Source organism: Lygodium microphyllum, chromosome 4 (assembly GCF_053477565.2).
Source record: "Lygodium microphyllum isolate KBCC chromosome 4, Lygodium_microphyllum_v1.1.10, whole genome shotgun sequence".
Taxonomy (NCBI): Eukaryota; Viridiplantae; Streptophyta; class Polypodiopsida; order Schizaeales; family Lygodiaceae; genus Lygodium; species Lygodium microphyllum.
Genome location: NC_141138.1, coordinates 119,437,905 through 119,465,728, shown reverse-complemented (window position 1 = coordinate 119,465,728; position 27,824 = coordinate 119,437,905). Strand labels below are relative to the sequence as shown.

At 44.7% G+C, this 27,824-nt stretch overlaps 1 protein-coding gene and 1 pseudogene across 3 annotated transcripts in view; both read right to left on the bottom strand.

The window, feature by feature from the left end:
- LOC148037535 (putative calcium-binding protein CML11) overlaps positions 1–27,824 on the bottom strand; it is a 260,777-nt pseudogene that overhangs the window by 50,850 nt on the left and 182,103 nt on the right.
- Positions 3,626–27,824, bottom strand: part of LOC148037537 (uncharacterized) — a 92,680-nt gene continuing 68,481 nt past the window's right edge. For all 3 annotated transcript variants that reach the window (XM_087676467.1, XM_087676465.1, XM_087676466.1), the window contains exons 8-13: positions 27,482–27,538; positions 6,424–6,504; positions 6,230–6,264; positions 4,509–4,598; positions 4,014–4,179; positions 3,626–3,901 (exon numbers count right to left, since the gene is read on the bottom strand). In XM_087676467.1, the coding sequence (XP_087532593.1) occupies positions 3,797–3,901; positions 4,014–4,179; positions 4,509–4,598; positions 6,230–6,264; positions 6,424–6,504; positions 27,482–27,538 (534 nt within the window). In that variant the 3' untranslated portion in view covers positions 3,626–3,796. The remainder of the gene's footprint in view (positions 3,902–4,013; positions 4,180–4,508; positions 4,599–6,229; positions 6,265–6,423; positions 6,505–27,481; positions 27,539–27,824) is intronic.

Sequence of the window (27,824 nt, the reverse complement as noted above, 5' to 3'; positions counted from 1 at the left end):
ATATGTGTGTTGATTCTTCCCAATCCACATCAGAGCACTCGGTAATGGATGCGCCGGAAAGTCATATGTGGCATGAGTTGGCTCTTGCGGTTCTTAAGCAAGATCTTTGGTCCTGGCTACACCCGTCTTTTACAGGGTTTACTTTCCATTCGGCCCAGTATGCAACAACATGGTCGCGGTTGGACCGTATATATATCATGCAGAATGATGATTTTCTTCCTGAGATGCTTGAAATAAAAGTATTGCAGCAATATGCCTTGTCGGACCATTTCCCTCTGCAGTTCGAGTTGCTTGCACAACCCATTGCACCTTTCAAGCAATTTCTGGAGAGCCTTCCTTTGCGTTTCAACTCGTCCTACTTGAAGCATGCAATTTTTCAGGGCTATATGCAGCAATTGCTTGACAGATTCTTCTTCGACTTTTCCTCTCAGGGCACTGCGTCATTTGAAAGATTGCTCTCTAATGTGCAGCAGGTTGCTCGGCAGTATGGGATCTATCATGCCTATCTTTGTCGGCGCCGTCGACAGGCAGCGGAGGACCTGCTGGTTTTGGTTCGCTCTCTGCTGCTGGTGGACACTCCGGATGATGCATTTCTGCTTGCACTGGCCATGCGGGTGGCCAATCTTATTAAAGAATTCCAGTTAAAATCGTATCAGTAGGCCAAATTGCAACATCTGACAGAGACTTTGCAAGATAGTGCATGTCAGACCCATAAGTTCTTTCGAGCTCTCCACACCTCTCCTGCTCGAGAGAATATGACCAGACTCGAGGATGTAGAAGGCCACCTTATCCTGGATCCACAGACTATTGTGCATATGTGCAAGAATTATTTCCGTGACCTTCTCGGTTCCGCTTCTCCACCTTCAGTCCAAATTACTCAAGCCCGTTCGGTTTTTTATGACCTGGTCCGCAATCAGCTTCCGCAGGACATGCAAGCTACTATGCAGTCAGATATTGGTGAGGCAGAGGTTATGGACGTCTTGTTACACTTGCCCAAGGATAAAAGCCCAGGTTGGGATGGTCTCACCAATGAGTTTTTTGAAGCTTTCCCTACCCAACTGGCGAAACCATTACAGGCTTTGTTTCAGCAGGTGTGGGAAATGGGGATCATGCCTTCCTCATGGAAATAAGGACTTATTAAACTGCTTCCAAAAGTTCCTTCGCCATCTAAGTTGACACAGTGGCGCCCAATTTCTTTGATGGGTTCAATGTACAAAATCTTTTCCAAAGTAATGGCGGATCGGCTCCATAAGCATCTCCCTGCCCTTGTGTACCCTCTCCAGTATGGTTTCATTAAGGGCCGAAATATTCTGCATAATGTTTTGAATGCTCAATTGGCAATTGATTATGCCAGGCATTCTAATCACGAGGTAGTACTGATTCAACTGGACCTGGAAAAGGCTTTTGACTATCTGGACTAGTCTTTCGTTGCTGAACTTATGTCTGCTATGGGCTTTGGTGCTCGGATGTCTCGTCTAATCTACACCATTAGTGCTATGGCGTCTTCGCGAGTCATGCTGAACGGAGGTGTTACTGAGCCATTTATCCTTGCCCGTTCTGTCAGACAGGGGTGCCCTTTGAGCCCTCTATTCTTTGCCCTTGCAACACATCCAATCCTTTCCATGTTATCTCATATGGCTGCCTCTTCTCAGTTGGCCGGACTGTCGCTTCCTACAGGACAGCACTTCATTAGCCAATCCCTGGCGGATGATACCTTTATGATTTTGCGTGCGGACAAGGATAACCTTCGAAAAGCATTGGATGTTTGGGGTCTCTTTGGTCAGGCGTCAGGCCTTCGTATAAATGCGCTCAAATCAGCCATTCTAAGCTGCACGGAGTCGGATTTGCAGTCCTTGGACTGGCAGGGTTTGGTTGTTCCTCGTGGCTCCATTGTCCGGCATCTTGGATACCCTTTGGGTGTTGATGTTTCCCCAAAGCAGCTTCTGCAGTGGATTTCTCAGAAAATGATAGCTCAGTTTATGTATTGGAAGTCTCAGGCCTGGCCCTTCCATGTTCGTCTCAAAGTAGCCCAAATAATCATGTTGCCAATGCTCACATATTTCTTGCCATTGTTAGCCTGGACTACTACAACTCTAAATGCTCTTACTCAGTCTATTCGCTTCATGCTATGGAAGGACTCATTGCATGCAGGTATTTCTTGGATCTCGTGGTCGCATGCGTGCACCCCCAAACGCATGGGTGGCGGAGCTATTTTAGATGCCCAAACTCACATGCAGGCACTCCGTTGGTCTCTTTGCCGCGCCATGTGCTCGGATCATCATCCATGGGTCGCTATAGCCCGTTATTTCCTTGAGGGCCATGGGCTTCTGCATGGCAATACCCAAATCCGGAGTTCTTGGTGCTGATTCGCGGTTCTCCAGTTCTTCTTCATCGCTGCTTACTCATTTGGTATGTTCCTAGAAACACGTCCTTCAAAAGGCACAGTGGCATCCAACGGAGGATCGCTTAGCTACTAACTCTTTTCAATTGGAATTACTGGCAGTCTCGCGTTTACTTTCGTGGGAAGGTAAACATGAGCTTAGACCACAATTCAACCGGATGGCACGTTTGGGCTTGTCTTCGGTTGCGGATGCCACCCTTGCCAGTCGCAATGTGCTTATATCGTTTCGTACAACTAGGAGGCTTTTTAGGATCCCTCGTGGGAACAGCTTTTGACGGTGCTCCAGAGCAGACAACCCTTTCCTGCCCTTGCTTCGGATCATCCCTGGCAGGATTGGGACCTATAAGGCCGGCTGAATTTGAGCAAAGCTTCTGCTAACCAAGTGTATCATCTTCTGATTAAAGATCATCAATGGCTAGTTACTAAAGCAAATGCTTTATGGGGATTGCGTAGATCCCGGTCATGGTGGAGGGCAACTGTGATGGAGGGCTGGTTGAACAAGACACCCTTTAAATATAAAGTCTTTCTTTGGAGAGTGATGATTGGTGGTCTTCCGCTTGCTTCGGCTCTTTCAAAGCGACGAATCTCCAATGGCACCTGTTTCTTTTGCACCACTACTATGGAATCCGCCCGTCACCGATTTATTTCTTGCCCCGTCGCTATGAAAGTCTGGTTATTTTTGTCGGCTGTTTGGCGAGGGGTGGTTGGTATCACCCTGCGCCCCTTTGATTGGGTTTTTGGCCAACCCAAATACCCTACTCCCACACAGCCACATATGAAGCTCATGTATCACTTTCTTCGATATTGGAGCTGTTGGCATAACTGGACCATTCGGAATGCTTTTCTGTTTGACTCCGCCTATAATGTTCAGCGGCATATTGTGAGGCTTAAGGGCCTCTTGTATTGGCAGTTAGCTCTTCTCCATCGTTCTGATTTGCTCTCTACGGAGGACTTCCGTCCCAGGCATATGGCAATTTCCTCCGCGTCCTTGCCATGACATTGTAACTTGTAGTACTTAGAACCTCTTCACATGATGGCTTAGATTGTCGTCATGTATCTTGTAATCAAGTAATCTTGTATTTTTTTCGTAATTAATACAATTACCTTTTACGAAAAAAAAAAGAATGTGTGTGTGTTGGGGGGGCGGCGGTAAGGGTGCGTGTGCTTGCGGATGTGCATGTGTGCACTATTCTCAATGGAAGGACTGGCAATGATTTAACACCATTTGGAACAAGAGTGCTGGTTTCTTTTATTTTCTTTCCCCAAATTTCATTTGCAGATAGATATAGGTCAGGTAACAGACGAAAGATGAAAGAAAGGCATCATGCTTTTTGGGCTCTATTTTGCATAGATGTAGGAAAATTTCATATCCAATATACAATCATCTCGCCGAATCTATTCATCTTTTGGAAAACTCATGGCTAGATTCTTGTTCTCGCGGAAGGCTTGTACTAACAGGGCAGCTTTGTAGGCAAAGAACCCAAGCATCAAAGGGGCCAGCTGCAGTTTCAGAAACAGTGTGTCCAGAAGCTTGATAATTATAATACCTGAAAACCAACTGGAGAGAGAGAGAGAGAGAGAGAGAGAGAGAGAGAGAGAACAAAACTAATACCTGCAATGTAAACTGTGCATTGTCATTGTCAGTTAACCTGTGGTCAAGTGTCCATAACCCAAATAGTGCAGCTGGAACAACAAGTCTGGGTGAAGAGAAGGCCAAAGTGCTCCCTAACGCTACCTTCTCAAAAGCCTCCTTTATGTCTGTGCTTCGAATACCCTTCCTGCTCAAAATCTTAGTTATCAGATCTCTCATATTCATTCATATGCAGATATAGATGTCCATGTATACATACTCAAATTTGCATATGATGTATATGTCTATATATACATGCACAAACTTATACCTATGGGCAATTTTTTGTGATATTTTATACTACTCCCCTAAGCCCAATGTGTATGTGCATAGATTTGCATGTATACTATATGTGCACGTGCGTGTGTGTGTGTTTATGCATATGTGCATGTGTATGCATATACAGGTACAGTGCACACACATGCACACACAAAGTTGACCTATGGAGAGAGAATATAAAGGATCTGGATGACTTACTTCTTCTTACGTTGGCCTAGAAAGACCTCTGCAATGCTGTTTTCTGAGATTTCATCAGCATGACGAAATAGAAGCCTGAGGTATAGCAAACTGCTCCAAGGTCCAATGGGACAGAGATTAGCTAGTATCAAAACAGAGGATTTTATCATCCTAAGAGTATCAACAAACATGGCAAGCCGACAATGTACCCACAAAATATTCTAATGTTTTTCCCACACAAAAGAGCCCCTTTTTAAGGAGAGAACTTCAAACTAAACAGTTAGGCAGGTCAAAGAAATCATATGTAACTGTATTTGTTCAAGTGAACATTGTGGAAAAGCAATGTTTTCCACCGCCCCCAGATTTACCATCGAACTGGCTGACAAAATACCTATAATCTTTCAATCAATTAGACAATTCTGATTAGAGGAGACATATCCTTGATTTTGAATTCCACACCTTTTGACTTGGCAACTACAAGGGACTGCTTTTACCATCTTTCAGATCTTTAGATTTTCAGAAATGAAGCATGTTGACCTTATGACTGAATAATTTCAGCAGGCTCAAATTATGTAAGGAGAAAAAAAATCTAGGATCATTTAATGCCTTCTCAACCTTGGGAGAGGATTGATCTGGAACTTTAATTTCAGAACTACCAAACTAAGAGAACAGAAACAATGCTATATGCACTATTGTAGGTAAGTTCAGCAAGATGGTCCACATATGGTGAAATTTCTTATGACCCAAATCTTCAAGCTATGTGGATTTTGGATACATCTCTCAACGGGGCTGCCACAATAATTCAAGGTGCCCTCCCAAGCATGAACCTATTGCTAACTATATATGAGCAAATAGATAACGACTGCTCCCTTAGAAAAGAAACTCTCATGTAACCTCCAACTTTTTGGAGGGTCAATTTTTCATTGTACCCTCGTTTTGAACAGACATGCATGCACATGCAGACACAACCACAATGATCAGAAAAAGCTACAAGTATATTTCAAAGAAAAGACTTACCATGCAAACCTGCAAATTCAACTCGACACTATTGCTTTTGCTTGATGCTACCAGGAATAGTGCTGACTAACGACTGGAGTCTTCCATTCCTGATCTTAGGGAAGCATTTAAACATTATTCTGACACCAGACTTTTCACATAAAGAGTCACTGTGACCATGGGAATTGATGACCAATGTTATAGCTTGGTACATCTAGACAGCAAGATGCAGTCTGAACTGAACATTGAACAGCGGGATATTTCTTCAGCAAAGACTCTCTCCAAGTCCTTGATAAAGATTATTCCTTCTCTTCAAGAGGATACAAGGAGAGACTGAATGTATGAGAAGGAGATGTGCCTTTCTTGGTACTTGGGATTCAGGCACCTTCCTGCACTTGGATCTGCACATGGTCTGGCATTAAATGCCACCAAATTGGATCTTTAAACAGCCCTGGTTTTATGCACTCTAATCTAAGCAGATACCTTGGCGAAGTTTATTTATATCTTTTCATTGTCATTGAAAAAGCTTGTGTTGTTTTTAAATCTCAGTTGATACAATTAATGGGGTTATTACTAGTACCTTCTTTTAAAAGGAATGAACGTGTAAATAACATGTTTCTCAGCCAATAATCCTTGAAAATAACCTTTTACATTGAGAATCAGACCACATGACATGATCTTAAATGATAATAAACGTAGTTAGGATTACAACACATTGACATGGACAGAATCGTATGCTTCATTACCTTCCTGCTGCTCCAATGCCGTAGCTCAAGGATGCCTGAAATCAACACAAAATAGCGTGATTTTTTCTTTAGTAGATTCTACTGGTACTTGACATATCGACAACATTATAGCCTCTCTGAAGTAAAGTCATCTAACAGTCAATTTGAAGGTTAAAGTTTCTGGTTCAAGATGAACAACAATCAAGACAGTGTACCTCAAATGAAAAGGACACAGCACAGTATATGGTGCAAACTGCAGCGATTCCCAAAGTCAGAAGTAAAAGTTCCCGCTTCAGCTGATATCAGCAAAGTAAATTTTAGGTCAAAATATCCACACCCCTCAACCCCTCCCTCCCTCCAATAAACAAGATGCATGTTAACCACATGGATGAACATCTCCTAGGCTCTGCTCAAGGGAGGCTGACTTGTGCATATACAGTATATGCACAAGTCAGCCTCCCTTGAGCAGAGCCTAGGAGATGTTCATCCATGCACAAGTCAGTCTCCCTTGAGTAGAGCCTAGGAGATGTTCATCCATGTGGTTATCTTCATTACTTTGTACTTGGATCCTGTATTCTTTTTTAACATTACTGATGATACACTGAAGGGTTCTTGAATAGTAATTCTTTTCATTAAAAAAAGAAATAATTTTGCACTTTACGAAACAGACACGGCAACATTTCCATATTCAGCCTTCCTCAGAATCTCTATCCTCTTCTTGTAGCCATCAGCATAATTGCAATCAGTCTAAATAAATGGACAAAGTTGACTTTGACCATCGCCTAAGGTTGTTGTGTAAAGGAGTCTGAGAGAAGCCATCACATTCTCCTTCATATGAGCAATGGTCCCAATTGAAATGAAGCTTATGGGGACTTCAGCAGCCAAAGGTTGACTTTCTTGATTGCTGATGCACTCATCCCTGGCCATTAACCACCAAATTAGTGTTGATCTTCAACAAGCTCAGGATGTGACCCGCATTTTTCAAGAATGACACTTCTTGATTGTCTAAGCCATATAAGTCTTGTAAGAAAAAATGATATGCACAGTAATCAGAAATCTAACTCCTTGGGATTTTGGCTGGTAATACTGCCAAAAACTTTGATTAAGTATGGCAATGATGCAAGCAAAGTAGTAGACAAGTAACCTCACAAAAGAGAAGGCTGTCCAGATCCTGTTTCTAGCATAAAGATATTAACTCAATCACTTTGCTAAAAACTTCTTACAAGATCCTTGCTAAGACGATTAGTCTTAGATCGGCTCCCTTGATGCCACACATCATCCACCCCACTCAAACACATTTCTTTGGAGAAAGCAGCATCTTGAACAAAATCTTCACTTTCTAGGAGTTACTTTTTCTGATTCTAAGAACCATGATCTCATTGTGCTTCTCAATTTTGAGGTGCTGTAAATAAATTCTCAAACCCAAAATACAAACACAATCGTACAACAAAGCACAGAATAATGAATGAAAAAATACAATGCTCAATGCAGTAAACACTATGCAAAGCGAATACAACTCTCGTGTCTCTAAAGAACTGAGGTAGAAAATATGAGCTAGAGAGTGTGTCATACTTTATACAGATCCCGAAACACAGTAAACAGCCTCTAGATGTGATCAACAGCTGCAAACACAGATTTGAAGAGACTGGATCAGCTTGAACATGACTAGAGCAGCTCAAAAGAGTAGGTAGCAGGCAGAAAACTGTCAAGAAGAACCAGGCGACTGCTGCAAATAGGAACACAATAGAAGAACTCCTAGATGACTGGCGACAACTGCAGGACTGAAAACACACACTATAGATGCCTGGTCAGCAGTAAACACAGCAGTCTTTAGGGCACCAGGATGATGGTGATGACTGGAAACAATTGGCAGCAATGGAAACTTCCACCCACAAGAAACTGCTGATGTAGACTGCAGGCAAAGGGCTGGATGCAGGTGCTTAGCTAATGGATATTAGGTTAGGCTTCCAGCAACACACATGCACACTCAGTGAACAAGTGAACATTGAGAGAGGAGAGTTGGAATGTCACATCCACTATGTGAGAATGATATGTAAGTACATGATAAGTGTAACAAACTCCCCTCCAATGAATGAGGTGGACGTATACGGAGAATAGGCAAATCAATCCCAAAATAGTATCAAGCCTAGAGCCTTGCAAAAGGCTTCAAACTTCTCTCTAGAGAGAGCTTTCGTAAACACATCTACCAAGTTATCTTGTGTAGGGACATAAACCAAGTCTTTCGCTGAAATCTTCTCCTCTAGAGTTAGTACATTCCGATGTAACCTTGTGCAAAGCTTCAGCTCCCGGAAAACTCCCGCCATCGCGATGCGACGCTGCCCCCCCCATCTCGATTGAACTGTCAACTGCGCCAGTCCTCCCCTCCCCCTGCCTGGGCCCTCTCGTCAGTCCTCCCTCCCGTTCAACAAGCCTCCCCCCCCCCCCCTCCCGGCCCTAGGGCCGCCGCCTGCCCTGCCTCCCTCCCACCCGCCGTCCCTCCCTGGGCCCGCCTACGCTCCACCTTTTCCCCCTGGCATCTCACTGCTCCCCCCCCCCCCCCCGGCACAACTCCTCCCCCGGTAGCACAGCAGTGTGATAGGTAGGTTCCAACAGGGACGTGCAATGGAAACCTCTGGTTAGACGCCAGTGCATTCTGCGAGTGCCTCCCAATCAAACACCTTGCGCATCATCCTCTCTGAGGAACAGCTCTTACCCGTCCGTGCCACAGAGTTGGAGTTGAAAGAAACAGCCATCTTTGGTCAGGTCATTGGACACTCCCCATCGAGGGCCAAGGTACGAGATTGGCTCCACTCCACGTTGCGCATTGGCACAGTGCAAATCGTAGAGGCAGTCCTCATGGGCCGAGGGATCTTCATGGTTCTACTCACCTCTGCGGATGCAGCTCATGAATTAGTGGAGAGCTCACCCTATGCCTCCATGAAGGGGGTCATCTACATGGTTCCCTAGTATAGCGACTTCACTATGGAGTCATTTGCGCTCCACAACAGATCTCTCAGACACCTAGTCACCTTACTTTTCCCCGAACTAGAGGTAGAGTACTGCCAATTAGTGGAGGACTTTGAATGGCTCTTCGGCACAGTTCTCTCTGCCTCCTTCGCGGATGTAGTGACAGCTACAGGAGTCCCAAAGGTATGATTGGCCATGAAAGACACAAAGAGTATACCAAAGTTCCTGGAGATTGAGGGAGGAGGTCACTCCTTTAGGCAGCAAGTCATTGTGACTGGGCAACCAGAGCAATGCCTGCGCAAGTCATTGTGACTGGGCATCAGGCAACAGATTGTACACATTTCGAAGCCAAGGCAACCCTGCTGACAGGCCCGCGGGTGGACGCTGACGGCTTCATATGGGTCCAGAGATGACAGAGAGGGAGATGGCAGGGGGCCCGTAGCCAGCTCCTCAGACGTAGCCTCGACAGTAGGAAGCAGGAGGGTGCGCCCCCTCGGCAAAGCACTTCGCAGCCCGCCCCACCCGACCGGCAGACCGCAGTCCCCCACAGCCACCACCCGTGCCACAGACTACCCCACCTGAGATCCCACAGCCCCCATACCCACCTCCCCACCTCCTAAGCTCCCTCCACTGACCCTGGCCCATAGCCCCCCCTTCTAGGGCCACCAACCCCCCCCTCCCCCAACACTCGCCACGTACCTCCGACCATCCCACCATCCCTCAATCCTCTTCCCCCCCACCACCCCCCCTGCCGAGCACCCCCCCTCCTCCTACAGGAGGTGACAAGCCACACACACCTACATCCTCCTTGCACCGGCAGTTTTCCCCCTCCCCAGCCATCAGCTTATCTGCGCCACGCCTTCCCGAGATAGGCATAGTTGTTGCCACACGAGTTCTTCCGCAGTGGCCCATGGCCCTACCTGAGGGTTGCGGAGTGCGGAGAGTTCCCAGTATCTCTAGAGGTGGGGATCTTCATGGTTCGTAAGTCAAGGAGGGGCAAGGTCCATCTACTAGCACCACTGAATGGACTAAACTACACTTTTTTCCTTCAGTCCTCTCACTCAGGGGATTGGACGACAACACAGATAGAGGAGTTGAAGAGTCACGTGGCGGACCACATCTCCCAATGGATGGGAGGACTAGCACTGTTTGCATAGCAGTGGCCTGATTGCATGATGGACATTAACTAGTGGGCTAGCGCCGAGGTCCCACACTTGAGCATTATCTTTTGAGCACCCCCACAATGGAGAGCTCCATGGGATGTGATCGAGTGGCCCCTAGCACAGGCGGCCCGTTTCTACCAATGTATAGAGTCACGACTCTCAACATGGCTGATAGACGCATTGATAGTACCACCTAGAGCATCTATAAACCCTATGGTCCGCCGACTGAGGGCCACCATGGGAACTGGAGTTTGCCGTCCAAACTTGCGCAAAGCGTACTTGCATGCCCCATAGTTTTTCCTCCTCATCAACAGCCTCCACACCGAACAAATGCCTATTCGTTCAGTTGCAAGTTTCCCCATGAGCTTACACCTTACATCCTGGAATGTGAATAGTCTCCACTAGAGTAGGGCACGTGGTTCCAAGAAGTTGATTGTTTGGCAAGAGCTGCAACCTGCCCTTGCCGGACGGATCGACATCTTACTTCTACAGGAGCACAAGCTCACTCCCACCTAGGCCCAGCAGGTAGGGAAGGTACTCCCGAGCAGCTCACACCCCTACTAGGAGCACGCCATAAGTGCCCACGACAGGAGTGGAGGCGTATGCACCTCTATTGGCCAGAGTCTCACCGCTTGTGTACAAGAACATGGGACGATAGGAGGGTTCTATGGATCAAATTGGATATTGGGGACTCGTGCCTTGGATTCCTCAATGTCTATGCCCCTACGGAGGTTAGGGCACGCAACAGGTTTTGGGTGGAGATCGCAAATGAACTCCCAGAGGTGGACTCCCAGATCGTTGGAGGAGACTTCAACAACTTGGAGGCTTTGGAGGACTAGCAGGGTAGAGGCAGAAACTACCAAGGCATGGTTGGGGAGGAGTAGAAGGCATGGGAGGTCTTTCTACTGGCAGTAGGAGCATGCGATGCCTGGAGAGACCCTACCTTCCACAGGAGGGAGAGGTCACTGGACTTCTCCTGGGGATACAAGTGGCTAGGTGGAGTCCTATTGGAGCGGTCAGACAAGTTTTATGTGGGAAAATGGGGAGGCTCTCATGGAGGCCAGATTGGGCAGTTGGCAAGCACCACCTTGTCCAATCATTGCCCGGTTCTCCTGACACTAGATCCCCAGCATCTGCCCTAGACACACGATCCAGTTGGATCCCTAACTCGATCTATGGGGGAGGAGAGACCAAATCGCAGAGGAGGTTGCAGAGATCCTAGCTGAGTGAAGCAGAATCTGCCGAGAGGTAGCCATGCAGGTTAGGCAACACAGTTGGGAGGAGGAGAGAGCACTCCGGTGAGACCTTGCAGCCACACAGAGATTATTACAGGAGGCACTAGGGGATCCCACCCTCCACGTACAGGCGGTGCATGCACGAGCAGCCATTGCTGGCCTAGAGGACAAGCGCTCGGAGTTCTCTTTCCGCACCTCAGCAGCATTCTAGGCGCGGAAGGGAGACACAAAGTGCAGGGAGTTTTTCTAGGTGCACCAGCCTTGCACCTCAAGAGAGCAGATACACAGCCTTCAAGACCAGTATGGGAGCACTCGTTCTAACCCAGACGAGGTGATGGAGATCGCCACCGACTACTACAGTCGCCTCTTCCAACAAGAGACAGCCTTAGCTAGAGGGCAGCGATATAGACAGCAAGTTTGGGATCACATCCCGTTCCTGGTCTCAGAGGAGATGGGACGCTCCCTCCTAGCCCCCTTCACAAAGAAGGAACTAGAAGGGGCTTTCCATAGACAAGACAGGCAGAAATACCCAGGAGAGAATAGTCTCTCTAAGGCTTTCTTTACTGATGGCCTTCCAAGAGATTTTCACTTCAAGACAGATGCCAGGGAGTCTTTCGGCAGGCCTTATCAATCTTCTCCCCAAAGGGAGAGACCGATTGGAGCTTTCCCAGTGCAGACCAATCACCTTATTGTCATTGGCCTATAAGGCACTTATCAATCTTCTCCCCAAAGGGGGAGACTGTCACAAGACTGTGACAACTATTATCTTTTTGTTGATTTCTTTATTATATATTTTATTTGGTTTTTCTTTTTGGAAGGATCCCTCTTGAAATCTAAACGCCTGAGTTGCATGGCCAGTATGTGCAACGGACAGGAATGTCTAGTGAGTCAAGACTGGACAGTTAAGGTCCAGTACAAGTCTGGAAGAGACTAATGGCACTGTAGATTGGCAAGCCTGGAAGAGACTTGTGAAAGTGTATATGGACAAGTGTGTTGAAGAACTAGCCTAGAAGAGACTAGTTCAAAGTGAAGATGGACAAATCTTCAAGAGATTAGTCCATGTGGGGTCATCAGTGGAAATTCACTTTCAGTTGAGCTACATTACAAATTTGGATGTAGCTATAGTCTGCAAAGATGGTCAAAAGACTAGTGGGATGCAATGGAAGCAACTCCTAAAATTTAGGGAGTTACTATTTTTGGACCTCAGAATCTGTTCGCGTCATTATCTTCGTTTTTGTAGGAGGATTAATCCTCTGGTCTGTGCCGAGGTCAAATTTTGAACCGAGGATGGAGAATTTTAGACCGAAAGGTTTAAACAAGAAAATTGTTACATGTATGCCATGTGTCACAATTTGGGCATAAATTCCCAAAAGAGAGAGAGAGGGCAGCACAAAAACGAGTTTCAATGCATGGGGGGCTCATGTTTTTTGAAAGGGAGATGGATTGCTGCAGATGGAGAGCTCTTGAGAGCTGGTCTACCTTGTCTATGATGTACAGAGGCTTGAGCTTGCTTCCTACTCTCTCTCTCTCTCCTTGACAGTACGGTTATGCTACAAAATCAAGGGCTTTTCTTTTGATTCAGGTACAGCTGTGTGGAATATGTTGTTTTTGCATGAGGCAAGAGCCTCTTTTCTTCAGGAACAGGAGCAGTTGTTTGCAGTTCCCAGCAGGAACAGGTGAGGGTATTAACCTCACCAAGCAAGTGTCTGAAACAGCACTAAACCAGTACTGATTCTGGATTGTTCAAAGGTTATTTCAGAGCTCAATTGATGTCAGAATCAAGGGGCACTTGGCCCAGATGATGCAGGACAATCCAGGGAACAATATAAGCTGAAAACAGGTTTCAGAACAGGTCTGAACCAGTAATTACAGTGGGCTGAACAGTACAGGGAACAGTATAAGTTGTAAACAGGTGTCAGAACAGGTCTGAACCAGTAAATACAGCAGGCTGAAATGGTCAATTCTGCACTCCAACCAGAAGTTTCAGACTTGGGCAGAGTTTTCTCTCCTGGTCGGCTTGGTCAGTAATTGTATTGTTATGCTGCCAAATTTCACCCAGAATAGGTGAAAGACAGCCCATTGTACTTTCTCTTTTTTTTTTAAAAATAAAGAAATACCGCAAGGGGCGCCTAACTCAAGGGCCAATAGGGTGTCTGTGTGGCAACAGGAGCATTCTAGCTTCTTGTATTTCTTCTTGATTCTGTGTCTTTAAGTTCAGGTAAAGTGGACGACTGTTAATTGGGTGAAAGCATTTAAGTATTTTGGTTGTACACTACCGCCCTTTCCAGAGAACAGGCCGGTTACAGAGACTGGTTGGAGCTTTCCTAGTGGAGACCGATCACCTTATTGTCAGTGGCCTATAAGGCACTAGCAAAGATGATTGGTAGGCGACTACGCCCCGTGCTTCCAGACATCATCCATGACACACAGACAAGCTCTGTCCAGGATAGGAGCATCCTGGACAATGTATTCACCTTCTTTGAGGTGACAAAGCAAGCTCAGCACACTGGGCAGAGACTGGCTGTACTACTCTTGGATTTTGAGAAAGCTTATGACAGGATGGACTGGGATTTCCTAGAGGGCACCATGGTTTGGTTGGGTTTTCCCCAAGCTTGGATTCGCGGGGTCTCCACACTTTACAGATCGGCCACCAGCAAGGTTCTCATAGGTGGTGGGCGTGGGGAGGAGTTTCGGCTGGAGAGATCGGTTCGGCAAGGCTGCCCCCTGGCCTCGTACCTATTCCTACTCTTTGCAAAGGCAATGTCCCACTTCCTCACATCACGTGTGAGCGGATTACGCGGCCTCCAACTTCCAATGAGAGAGGAGACTGAGTTGTTAGACTCGGAGTATGTAGATGATACAACACTCTACATAGAGGATGATGAGCTGATGCTGGAGAGAGAGAGGCTAGCTCTTGAGGTGTTCTGTTTTGCAACGGGAGTGAAAATCAACTGGTGAAAGTCGGTTGGTTTCCTCACAGACCCGAACTCTAGCACAAAGTGGGGCGTCCACCTGGGATTTAGATGGTTGAGCAAAGCTGTCCAGTACCTAGGGTTCTAGGTGGGACTCCACATCACTTCCGCCCGGCAGTTTCTTCCAGTCCTGGATTCTATTTGGAGAAAGCTGACCTATTGGAGCGCGGCTCGCCTCTCACTAGCCGGCCGAGCCCTGGTGGTTAACTAGGTCCTCCTAGCGATAGCCCAGTACATGGCCTTGTGTTGGTACTTCTCCTCATCTTACATAGTGCAGCTTCGCCGCCTAGTGCGGAACTTCCTTTGGTCCGGGTCAAACGGCTCCAGGGATTCCAGGGCCAAGGTAGCGTAGGCGACCATCATACGGCATTGGTCAGAGAAAGAGCTTGGGATCATAGACCCAGAGTATCAGAATATGGCCCTCTTGGGCAAGCTATTTGTCTGCAGCCTCCACAACCTCACACTAGGAGGGCAGACCTGGAAAGTCCTATTACGAGAGGGTCTTCAAGATTGTAGACCGAGGCTTGGCAGGGACTAGAGGCCGTCCCTGAGATGGATCTTCACGTTAGTCCAGATCACCCCCCCTAAATCATCTTTCCTATGCAGCTTGCTCCGCATGTGGCAAGGCCTCTGTAAGGCCCTAATCCAAAGTCCCCTATGCTGCCAAGAGAAGATAGACCATCAGCTGGTGATCTGGAACCCCCAAGTCAGGGATCGAGAAGGGGCACAGATTGGCAAGCGCCTCCACGTCTAGTGGGCTCGTTGGGAGACTGGCCCGGCTCGTACCATCAGGACATGGCAGGAGGTGTATAGGATGGTGGACGAGGAGCTGTTGCAGCAAGTATTAGGCTGCCAGAGAGGAGTGGAGTTGAGGAGAAGGGAGATAGACGCAGCAATACCTCAAGAGTGGCTTGCTCCCCCCGATACGAGAGCTGGTAGAGCCCGAGGAGGTATGGGCCGCAAAGTTTTCACTAGCAGGCATCGCCCTACAGGTGGCAAGTAGAGTGGGCGGCGCTCCACCTAGGACGTTTTTCACCGTACAGGAGGGAGGGCGTCTGGCTCTTGACAGAGGACAGCAGGATGAGGGGATAGCTGTCCTTTCATGGAAGAGGATCCAAGTGATGGGCCTTCAAGGGAAGACATGGCGACTGGACCCTTTTGTCTTTTGGCAGGAGCTCGGAGAGTAATGCCACTAGATTTAGGAGGGCAGGCCACTTGATGAGTTGGAGTGGGATCTGGGAGAGTGGCTATGGCCGGCCACTGCGGTCGCCAAGAAGCCACCGAGGTTCCTGGAATACACTGTCAGGATTGACAGACACGTACCGATGCAAGAGAATATGGATTGGGCGCCGTCACGTAGCAGACACTGGGCGGAGCACGGCATCATGAAGCCTTTCCAACGGACCTTCTGCCATTGCCTATGGGATAGATGGAGACCAAGGAGAGTATTATATTTTTTATGGCTGGTGGCACATGGAGGCTTGGCGGTGGAACGCTGACTTGCCCAAATACAGGAGGGAGGTTGTAAGCCTTGCATACAGCAACCTCTGGAAACCCCAAAGCACTGCCTCTAGTCATGTGAGGCGACGCAACTCGTGTGGAGAGGAGCATGCGACATCCTTCGCCGTATAGCACCCAACCTTTGATGTATCTCATGGGAAGCTTTCTATTGGCAAGTGGTCAACCAGGGTCATCACCTTCTGTATGAGGCCAAAATGCAGGACACGATATTCATTATCGAGGCAAGGTTGTGCGTAGTGGTCGGTTTAGAGGCTCTACCCATCCGCCAGGTGCTAGAGCCAACAACAGACTGCTCTAAGGTATGGGAGATCATAGGGAGCCTTACTAGTTGGCATATCCGGAAGGCACGATGCCAAGAGGCTTTTGGCAGAGAGAAACTTTCAGTACAGGTGACCTTAGCAGAGCTCTAGACCTCCATCATCCACTCCCTCCACGGCCGATGGGATCAGGTGCATGGTGAGTCCAGGGCTCGTCAGGAACTCCGATGTCATTTCATGCGCACTTGGGGCGACTAGGATCTATTTTTCGTGATGCAGGCAGACAACCCCAGATGGCGATACACCCCCCCTCCATGGCTTCTTGTTCCCATCCCCCCTAGACCGCCTTGAGAGGCTTGTATACATGATGTATTTGTGACTTTCATCAGCTCCAGCTAGTTTGTTAAGCATGAGCACTCCATTGTAATCTGTTTTTTTGAGTAATATAATCAGCCGCATTTTACTTGCAAAAAAAATAAACCAAGTTAACCTCCCCTGCATGGAGCCTCTCTTTGACATAATGATAATGCACCTCAATGTGCGTAGTACGAACATGAAATTTTGGATTCCTTGCAACTGCCATGGCACTCTAACTATCATTATAGCTAGAAGTGGGTGATTGTTGTTGCACACTAAGATCAACCAAAAGGTGTCTAAGCCAGACACATTCCAACGTAGCTGTAAATGTTGCATGGTATTCATTCATAGCTAGATATGGCCAATATAGATTGCTTCTTGCTCAACCAAGAAATGCATGAATCACCAAGCATGAAACAGCTACCACTAGTGGACACCCTCATGTCAAAATAACCAGCCCAAACTCTATCTGTGAATGTGTGCAAGCAAAGAGATGTGCCTTTACGGTAAAAAAGGCCCAATGTGTTCGAGTTCCTTTAAGATAGCAAAGCACACATTTAACTACTTGCCAATGTGTAGCACCAGGGCTATGCATAAAGCATGCCAACTAAGGGATCCCAAATTGAATATATGGCTGTGTATTACACAAATACAATAAGCAGCCAACAGTTTGCTAATAAAGAGAAGCATCAAATGAATCTCCTACATCATCAAGTGTAAACCTATAGCCTGTCTCAAATAGAGTAGAGATAGGTTTGCAATCTTGCATCTGAAAATGCCCAAGGAGACACCCAATGTACTTAGACTGTTGCAAAATAATGCGCCCCTCAACTGTAGTAAACTATATGCCAAGATAGTAGTGTAAGTGGCCAAGATCTATCACACCAAAAGCATGCTGCAATTAAAGTTTTAAGGCTGAAATATGTGCTTCATAAGGCCCAATCAATAGCATGTCATCCACATAAAGAATGAGAATCAAAAGGTTATCCCTATGTTTGCGGATATAAAGTGTGCTTTCAGTGTGTGAATTATTAAAGCCAAGAGCAATCAAGTATGCATATATCTTTTCATACCATGCCCTAGATGTCTGTTTCAAACCATAAAGGGCCTCAAGCAAACGCCACACCTTGCTTTCTGGCCCAATTTGAACAAAGCCAAAAGGTTGTGTGACATAAACCTCCTCACGAAGATCACCATTCAGAAAAGCAATCTTCACATCCAACTAATGCACATGCCAATCATAATGAGCAGCCCAAGCAATGACACTGTGAATGATGGTTATACATGAAGTGGGCGCAAATGTCTCATCATAGTCAATCCCATGCTGTTGGGCATACTCTTTGTCAACAAGACGTGCCTTGTAGGAATCAATGCTACCATCAAATCTACATTTTAATTAGTAACCCACTTTGGCCCTATAGCACGCTTGCCAACAAGCAAGCCACATAACTCCCATGTGCCATTTTTATGAATAGAGTCCATTTTTTATTGCATAGCTGCCATCCAATGTTCATTTTGTAAAGCATTATGTAAAGAAATAAGTTACTCATTGCATGTAGTAGCCATGAGTGCATGTGCAACCAAGTTACCCTGGGCATGGCGAGTGGCTACTCTAGTTCTATTGGAAAGTGGAACAGATTGTCTATCGTCCTATAATGTATCTAACATCTATCTAGGGATTGTTTTATCTTCCCAAATAGCAGCTCTCTCATCAACCACTTCATAATCAGCAATGCCTTGGTAAATGGGCTGAAAATCAAACTGTTTTTCAGCATGTTTTTGCTACAGATTTCACTCTTGAAAACCCTTAAGAGGTTGCTGAAATTAACCAAAATCAGATGCACTTTGTTGAAATAATGGCAATAAATTGTCAAACATGTCCATAGGATCCACATTGGGCTGAATTTTGCTGCCCATGAAGAGCTGACCAGCATGTTCGACGAATACCACATCTCTACTAACCAAAATCTTATTGGAGGGTTGATATAAGCGGTACACCCTTTACTTTTTGCACGATAACCAATAAATATGTATTTGATAGCATTATCTTGCAATTTATGTCTTTGTGGTTGTAGCATCAAATTATATGCCAAACAACCAAAGACACAAATATGAGACACCATTGGTTTCCATCCATTCCAAGCCTCAAAAGGCGTACATTCAGCCAATACTTTGGTGGGGCTACGATTCAATATATACACTACACAGATAATAGCATCAAGCCAGAACTTTGGGAACATCTTATTGTGTGACAGCATACAATGTGCTATTTCCATCAAAGTGCAACTTTTCTTTCAACCACACTATTTTGTTGAGGTGTGTAAGAGTACACTAATGTATAATGGCCCTTTCAACCAAAAAAAAGTTGAACTCCCATGACATATATTCCCTTCCTCCATCAATCCATAGTGTAATTAGTTTGCATTCACTATCATTTGCCAAGAAGGTTTTAAAGCATATAAACACTTCTAACTTGTGCCTTAAAGCATATGCCCAACAATGACAACTTATGTCATCAATGAAGATAACAAAGTACAAGTATCCTTCAATGGATTTGAAACGCATGGGCCCATTAACATCACTATGCACACAAGCTGTAGTATTTTATCAGCATGCATAGATCCACCTTTGGGAAACGAAGCACAATGCATTTTGCCAAGTACACAACTTTCACATACATTGTGAGTAGGTGCTTTTAACGGAGGGAGATCAAGCACCATATTTTTGCTTTATGGCAAAGCAATGAATGGGGGCAGCCTGTCTATTTATAGATGTGGAAGGGCACCCCAAAAATTAGGATTTCCACTAAACTTTCTCGAACCGCTCCCCGTTTTAGGGTTTCCATTGAACTCTCTCGAACCGCTCCCCATTTTAGGATTTTACACTAAAATAGCATTTTTAGTGTGTTTTGGGGCTATTTAAGAGGCTAATCAGCAAGTAAACAAAACCTGTAAAGGAGATCAAAGTCTACAATCACAGAGGTCAGTAGTGAGATGCTCCAAAAACAAAACAAAACAAAAATGAAAAGCTAACTAAAGGAACAAGTGCAAAGATGCAAATGTGTATGTGTGTGTGAGTAAATGCAGCGGAAGACTTAAAATGTAGAGACAAAAATCCTATGGGCCCGACTCTAAGAGTGCGAAAAAATGAATGCTAGACTGACCTAGGGTATCCGAAAGGACCTAGAGACATGTTAGTCTAAGAAGGTAGCCACCATCATGTACGTTCAGTAGCAGGGCTCTGCCAAGGGAACGCCTAACGAGGTGGGGAGGAAGGTGAGATAGATACATGAAGTGCAACGGGATCGGAACCTGCAGACCAATCAACCAGTCCCTTAGGGGTAGTGAAAGAGATGGGCTGGTGAGACTGTACACGAGCCACATGTCCAGCAGCAACAACGGGTGCTAAAGGAGCAGATGAAGCAGGAGCCGAAGGCGTAGCCCCACTGTACTGTGGAGTCATAGCGGTCTGCTGAGGCTTTTTAGGTGGAAGACCTTGGGCCTTGGAGTGACACTCCTCGTCCGCATAGCCTGCTCTCTGGCAGTGTATGCAAAACCGGTTTTTCTTAGGGAGTTGCTGCTAGAGAGGTCTTGATTCTTTGGTTTCATCTGAGGAAGAGGAGTCACCCTTTGATTGGCTTACCTTCGCATCTAGCGAGTTCTTGCCACTGGTGGTTTTCCCTCCCGAAGAAGAGGCAACCAACCCCCTCTGCTCTGAATAAGGCTGTGATGAGGATTTCTTGTGGACTTGATCATGCAGCCTTATGAAACGCAAGAACTAGCACTCAAACTCGTAGAAGGTTGGTAATCGAGGTTGGGAGATGATGTGTTGAATGAAATCGAAGTATTTTGCGGGAAACTTATTCAAGAAGAATGTAACCTGATCATCATCTAACTTTGGAGAGCCAGTAGTGGCGAACTCGGCAAGTAACCGCCTATAGTCAGTCAGCTTGACTTTCAAATCATCCCCTTCCTTAAGAGAGAACTCTTGAAGCTTAAAGTCGAGATTAATGCGCTAAGTACGATCACGAGCCACATAGCGGTCGAGAAGGTGACTCCAATGCTCTGACGCGAGCGGAAAGTGCTGCAACTGAGAGTGAAACTCGGAAAGCAATCCCTGCATCAGCTCAACATTAGTTGTAGCATTTCGGACTCTCCATTGACGGATGTAGTTAGAATGAGCTAGTCGAGGGTCCGGCATCGGCTCTAAACCAATGACGAGGTCCCAAAGACCCTGAGACTCAAGCACTTGTTGCATGAAATTCGACCAAGTAGTGAAATTTAACCCGTTAAAACGTGTCTTATCCGTAAAGGCATTCTTGGCCGTTGCAACAGGAATGGTAGTGCTCGGAGATGGAGTGTGAAGAAGTGTAGTGGAGGTAGGATGGGGGAGTGGAGTACACTTGAGAATGGGCCCCAGAGTGCCCACCAGGCATGCGGGTAGTGTGCAAGGTGAATCCATAAGTAGAGATGGGTTGACTAGGCATGGGCATGGTAGCCACATGAGGAACCGAAGGAGGTGGGATAGAAACATTGGGAGCAAAAGTTGGGAATCCCTGCGTAGGTGTAACCCAAGGAGAGTGTGAAGACGCACCATAAGCTGAGGATGGAAACCCCCGCGTATGAGTGGTCATGGGAGATGTGAAGCTGGGGATAGTGAGGGGAATGCCCATCACAGTCGACCCAGGAGTTATGGGTATGCTCATTTGTTGAAAGGTAAGAGGCACTGTGTTAAAGGGTGGCATTCCCCCTAATGAAGTACCATGGTGCAAAGAGGTAGAGAATGGGGTGGAGAAGGAAAAGGTGCTAGGAGCGGAGATGGAAAACCCAACCCCTACTGTGTATGAAGCAAATGTGGAGTGTAATCCAAGATTTTGGAAAGATTATGAGAGATTATCAAGGTGTGATATAGAAGAGGGTGGATGGGAGGGAAGTGAGAAGTGTGTGTGATATGCTCAAATGAAACAAAAGTTGTAGATGTACCTTAATTCCATCTACTTTGTGAGTCCCCCTCTATTGAAGTTTACATACGCAAAGCCATCCAAATCCTGTACCTCAAAAGAAGAAACAGGCAAGGGTTTTGATTCATGCAACACAAAAGAATTGTACAAGCCTGACATTGGACCTGGCTGAGATGATGAAGATGAATCGCCAGATGTTGCGAATGTCGTATGTCCCCCATGATCAGAGAGGTGGCCAACCTCACCAACCAGTCCGGATGTGGTAGCAAAACTGGTAGGAGGGATGTAAACATCACCGTACTTGTTGTGATAGTACTCCTCAAAGTCCTCCTCTGTCATGTTAGTGAAATCTGGTGAACGTGGAGTGTCATCCTCCTCACGGAGTCCATAATGTCATCTCAAGGCCTCCAATGATGGAGAAGCCTGATAAGACATCATAGGAACAAGAGAAGAAGGTGTCTGGGACATTGTGATTCGGTTACGAGTCGTATTGTGTGCCTCACAGAAAGACTAGCTCTCAACAATATCAGCAGGATACTCTTTACAAGAGCACCGCCTCTGATACCATGTTAAGAAGGCTGCTAGGGTTTGCACTGAGGATACACAGAATGTACGACCACGACAGAAACACAAAGACACAGACACAGACACAGAGGGCAAAACTCAAACCCTAAACGCAAAACTCAAAACTCAAACACAAAAATTCAAACACAAACAGAAGAAGGGAGAGAGAGAACGCAACTCTGAAGTGAATGAATGCTGTAAATGGATGTAAGAGTGTACAGTGTGCTCAAGGGCACAGCAATGTTGGAGTGTGACGACCACCCATGACGGATCCCAAGTCTGTGACCACCAGTCGGAGTGTAGGATTGCTGAATAGTGAATGGCAACAGGCTGGTCACCAAAACGAAGCAGTCTAGAGGCTGGAAACTGGTAAACGCAGCAGTGTACCACCGATCGGGGGCTGGAAACTGTGCACAGGCTGCTGTAAACAGCAGGCTAAAATAGTGTCTGAGAGTGTCAGGGCTTGCAATGCTGAAAACGCAGGCTGTCTGACCCTGGAGATGATGTACAACAGGCTGAACAGCAGTCTGGGACAGTTTTGTAGCAGTCACCAGCACTACAGCAATGGACAGGCTGAAGATGATGTGGCTGCAGTCGATGATGGCTAGACAACAGATGGAGGCGGGGATTGCAGGCTGGAAATTGGGTGCCAACAGCAGCAGAGGGTGTGTGAGCTGGTGTAACCTGCAAACAAGGATGATAGCTGAATGGGGGCAACCTATCTATTTATAGATGTGGAAGGGCGCCCCAAAAATTAGGATTTCCACTAAACTTTCTCGAACCGCTCCCCGTTTTAGGGTTTCCACTAAACTCTCTCGAACCGCTCCCCATTTTAGGGTTTTACTCTAAAAGAGCATTTTTAGTGTGTTTTGGGGCTGTTTAAGAGGCTAATCAACAAGTCATGCATTGGGTGGGATTGATTCCTATGCTAAAAACACTTGCTACTATTTCTTTTTTATTTGTGTATGCATTGATGGTTGCACAAGAAAGATTGATTGTGCTTACAATAGTTAGATCTGATTGTAAATATATAATCAAGATAATAAGAGGAAAGATCCTCTATGCCTCCCCCACAGTTAGACGCAGAACCCTACTCCAAGGGGGATTTTTTTATACCACCATGACGAGGAGCTTTGGACCTCAACCCCGATGAGACGAGAGGTTGCTCAGTGAGGAATCCATTAGGCAAGAGGAGGCGGGAGTGCCAAGGTGGCCATGACCCAAGCGTTCCGCCCATGCCTCCTTCCCATCCCATCACTCTTGAAGGGCTATCCTCAGGCTAGGAACGAAGCACTCTAATAACACCCCTCTCATATAAATCAAGTTGATAGAGTCCATTGTGCAATGTACCAATGACAATGAGGACATTCCCATCACTACAATCATAAACATGTATCGATTCATATGGAATTCAACCACAAAACCAACACATGCAATGGTTGAAATTGAAAGGAAATTTTTCTTTATGTTTAGCACATATAAGACCTTTTCAAGCATGATGGTTTTTTCATCTACTGCAATAATGGGAATCTAACTAATACCTTGGATTGCATACGAAGCATTATTTGCACATATAACAAATCCCCCCTTTTGTACATTTGCATATGCTACAAACAAGTCACGAAAAGATGTTATGTGCTTAGAAGCTCCGCTATCAAACTGTGCTCTATAATTTTCAGCCATTAAAAGACCATGTTTATGTGAAGAAGGATCATACAAACAACGCATAAAAGAAGCATAAGACTAACCAATGTCCAAGCTTGCTAAATGTGCAATTGCATCCTTTGTATTTACTGAACTTTTAGCAACACTCATGCCTGATTGTTTCTTCTTTTCATTTTCTATCCTCTTTCTTCATTATCCAATAACATGCCCCTTCTTTCTGCAATAATTGTATCTCTATTTCTTAGCACCATCATCCTTGGTGCTTAAAGAGGGATGCCATGACTTGCATTTGATTTGATGGCTAGCTGCACCTGCTTGATAATCCTTGTAGGAATGCTAGGTAGGGGTGGAGTTATGATAAGTCAATTTATGATAGTGATAAGTCTAAGGAGAGATTTGAAAGTTTAAAGGTTCTAAGGTTTAGAGGAAGAAAAGACAATGAATAGAAAGGAAAAACATGAGTTTATGAAAAAGGAAAGAGCCGTTCAGAAAATTGTTGAGAAGGGATAGGCGTGAGGTGCATCCTCTCTACACCCCGAGAGAGAGAGAGAGAGAGAGAGAGAGAGAGGAGAATCAGGATTACAGAGACTCTGGATACAATGCCGAGAGGGGGGAGAGAGGAGGCAACTACAATCATCGCCTTCAATCTACTCCTCTTCTTGATCATTATCACAACCTCTTTGACTATCACCATGCCCCCATTTTCATTATCATCCTCGACTTCTTCTTGATCGTAGCCTCCTTTTTTATAATCACCCACTCCTCCTTGACCATCACCAGCCTCATTATCATCATCTTTTGCCCCATCGTCATCTTCTCCATTAATCACTTCCCCTATCATACCTTCAATTGATCCTTTTATACCCCATCATAACCATCATCATCATCTCTCTCTCTCTCTCAAAGATTTGTGAAGTACAATGGTTCGAGTAAGAATTGTGAAATGCTATGGGTGGGGGGAATCAAAGTGGCTGTTGAGCTGAAGTGTAGGAGGATTGGGATCTTTGGCTGGCCTGCAAAGACAAGGAATTCCAAAGATGCAACTATGCACTGAGAAATTTCCAAGTAAGTGTGTCATTGTTTTATCAATTAGTATATAGAAATTTTTCAATTTACCATGTTTAATATTTTTCATCTATGCATTCAAACCTGATTATTCATTTTACGTATTTCATATGAATTGTAAACTTTGTTTGAAATTTTTTTAAAAATGAAAAGTTGAGAAAAACACACGAAACTAGTTGTAAACAAACCTTTGAAAATTCATAAGAAATTATAGGATGAATGTTAGATGGATCTTATATTTCTCTAGTGTTTAGGATATGAAAAGGATTCTCTATAATTTTTCTTAGAACTTTTAGAATCCATTTACTACTTCTAAAAATTGAAAAACTAAGTTTTTTGAGTAAAAATTATACTTTTCAGTATATGAAAATAATGAAAATGGCTTAATATTAGCTGAAAATTTGTGAGTATGGAAAAAAACATAATTCTGATTTTATATGATTTTATCAGACTTTTATAAGTTAATAAAGAATTAAAATCAGATTATTAAGTCAAATTATGCACTTAAACTCTTGAAGCAAAACCATGTAGTTATCTCTTTATTGTGTAGTTGTGTGTTCACACTGGGATTTAAGGGTTACGATAACCTGAAATGGGCTACACACTTTATTATAAAAATTTATTTACTAATAAATAAAAACAAAATACTCTAAATATTTAAAATTTTCATGTGGTTATTTGAAATTTATTTGTGAAAGGCATAAGCAATAGCATGAGGATAAGCATCAGCACTGACAAAGAAGCACTTAAAATCACTTCATTTTAGTTGCTAATTATTATAGTGAAGAGAGGAGGGCCAAAAGAATAAATTATTAAGTAGGGGGAAATTTTTTAGGGTTTAAAAATAGACTTTGTGTGTGAATGTGCGGGAGTGGAAAAGGAGATAGGTTTTATCTTCTTCGTTATTTAGTTTAAGGAATGGAAGGAAAAACATTTTGATCAAGATCTTAAATAAATTAATTGTGAGGGGAGGGGGTTTAAAAAGGGAATTAAGATTTATGGGTTTTTGGACATTAGGCTGATTTCTTTGAATGCTTTTCTTTTCTCTTGAACAAATAAAAGAAATTAAGTTATTAAGGTATAGAAAGAAATTAAAAAGGAATTTAAATGGTGGACTTCTAGATAGCTACAATTTGAAACAAACTTCCTTAAAGTCAAACAAAATACAATTCCTAGATAAAACACCACAAGAATGGCAAGGAGCAAATTATGAGGAGTTGCTCCTGCAAGATGGGGGGGAAAGCCATAGTTAGCCAAGAATTAGAATTCTAGTGTCTATCTAGAGACTCAACCGTGAGTGGAAAGTGATATTTATGGAAACTAAGTTACTTGGTACATACATATTCTACAATGTTAGTTGGGCTACTAGGGTAGTTGATAGCAAAAGCTTGGAAGGTTAGTCAAAGTGAGCAATATTAGTAAGAGATCCCACCTATCTAGTGCAACTACTCTTAGGAGTTGGCTTGAAAACTCAAAGTGAACAAGTGAATAGCAAGAGAGAAGAGAGTGCTAGAATATCACATCCATTATATGAGAATGATATGAAATTGCAATCCCTAAGGTACTAAGTACCACACCAACTGATGGGTGTTCACACAAGGAAAAAATTATCCTCAAGCTAGAAGGTAAAAAGTATCTATGGATAAGGGAGCATTCAAACGAAAACTTAGGAGGAACACGATAAATGTAACAATGGACAATAGCTCCAACTAAGATGGCTGCCAAGAAGGGGTGTGGTTAGCATAGAACAAGGCGCAATCAATTTGCAAACAAGAATGGGGATTACGTGGTGGGCATCCTCTCTATTTATAGATCAGCGGATCCTCCCAAATTAGAGTTTGGCATGTGGGGCAGACACTCTCTAGGAATTTGGAAAGAAACTTTGGTAATAAGCATGTTCTAGGAATTTGGAAAGCAGTCATTTAATGATAACTTTGGTAATAAGTATGTTCTGCGGCTGTAATAAAGAGCTAGTCAGTATACGATGCTGCTTTTAGCTCAAGGCCCCCTCTCAAGCCCAAAATTGGAACCTTATGGGGCTGTAATAAAGAGCTAATTAGTATACAATACCTTTTCTAGCTCAAGGCCCCCTCTCAGGCCCAAAATTGGGACCAGGAAGGGACTGCAGAAAAAGTAGAATTCAGCCCATAATCATCATCCCAAGGTGTTCCAACCCAAAGCAGCCAGCGCATCGGGCCAAGGGCGCACATCAGCTTTTCAAACATGTTGTTACCAGGCAGTTTCAGAAAATAGAGCTGAATGAAACAATCATTCCATTCAAAGAGATCCAGCAAAGACTTGCACCACTCATCTAGATATTTGTATTCGGAATAGTAAAGATTTGGATACGTGAGCCTGAGCAGCAATCACACATGAGCTCATAAACAATCCACTATCCATACACTTCAACCTTGCTTTGAATCTGCAGGTTGCTTGTCGATGTTTAAGAAACTACCACATCATGCTGGAACTGTGAAATTAAAAACATGCAGCTACATTCTCTAAAAAGTGCACATCATATTGGAAGTGAACAAACAAAAAACATACAGCTTCATACTCTAAAAAACCAGCCCTTCTTCGATCATCTCGGGATGTTTGTCTCTCCTGTCAAAGCATACAATGCAAATGTCAGACATTGCAGAATCCTTTTCACAACCAGCTATGTAAACTTCTTCCCAAAACTCACATATAAGTGAATAAAACTCCGGGTTCACTTCATGCATATAGTACAAAGAACTAGATATGTTACTTTACAGAGACACCAGCAGATCCTCAAATTGAATAACAAGTTTTATTTGAGTACACTGTAATAACGCAGTTACAATCACTCAATACTCCAACCAGTCACAGTTAAACTGGAGAAAACAGTGAAATTTCATAACGGCTAGTT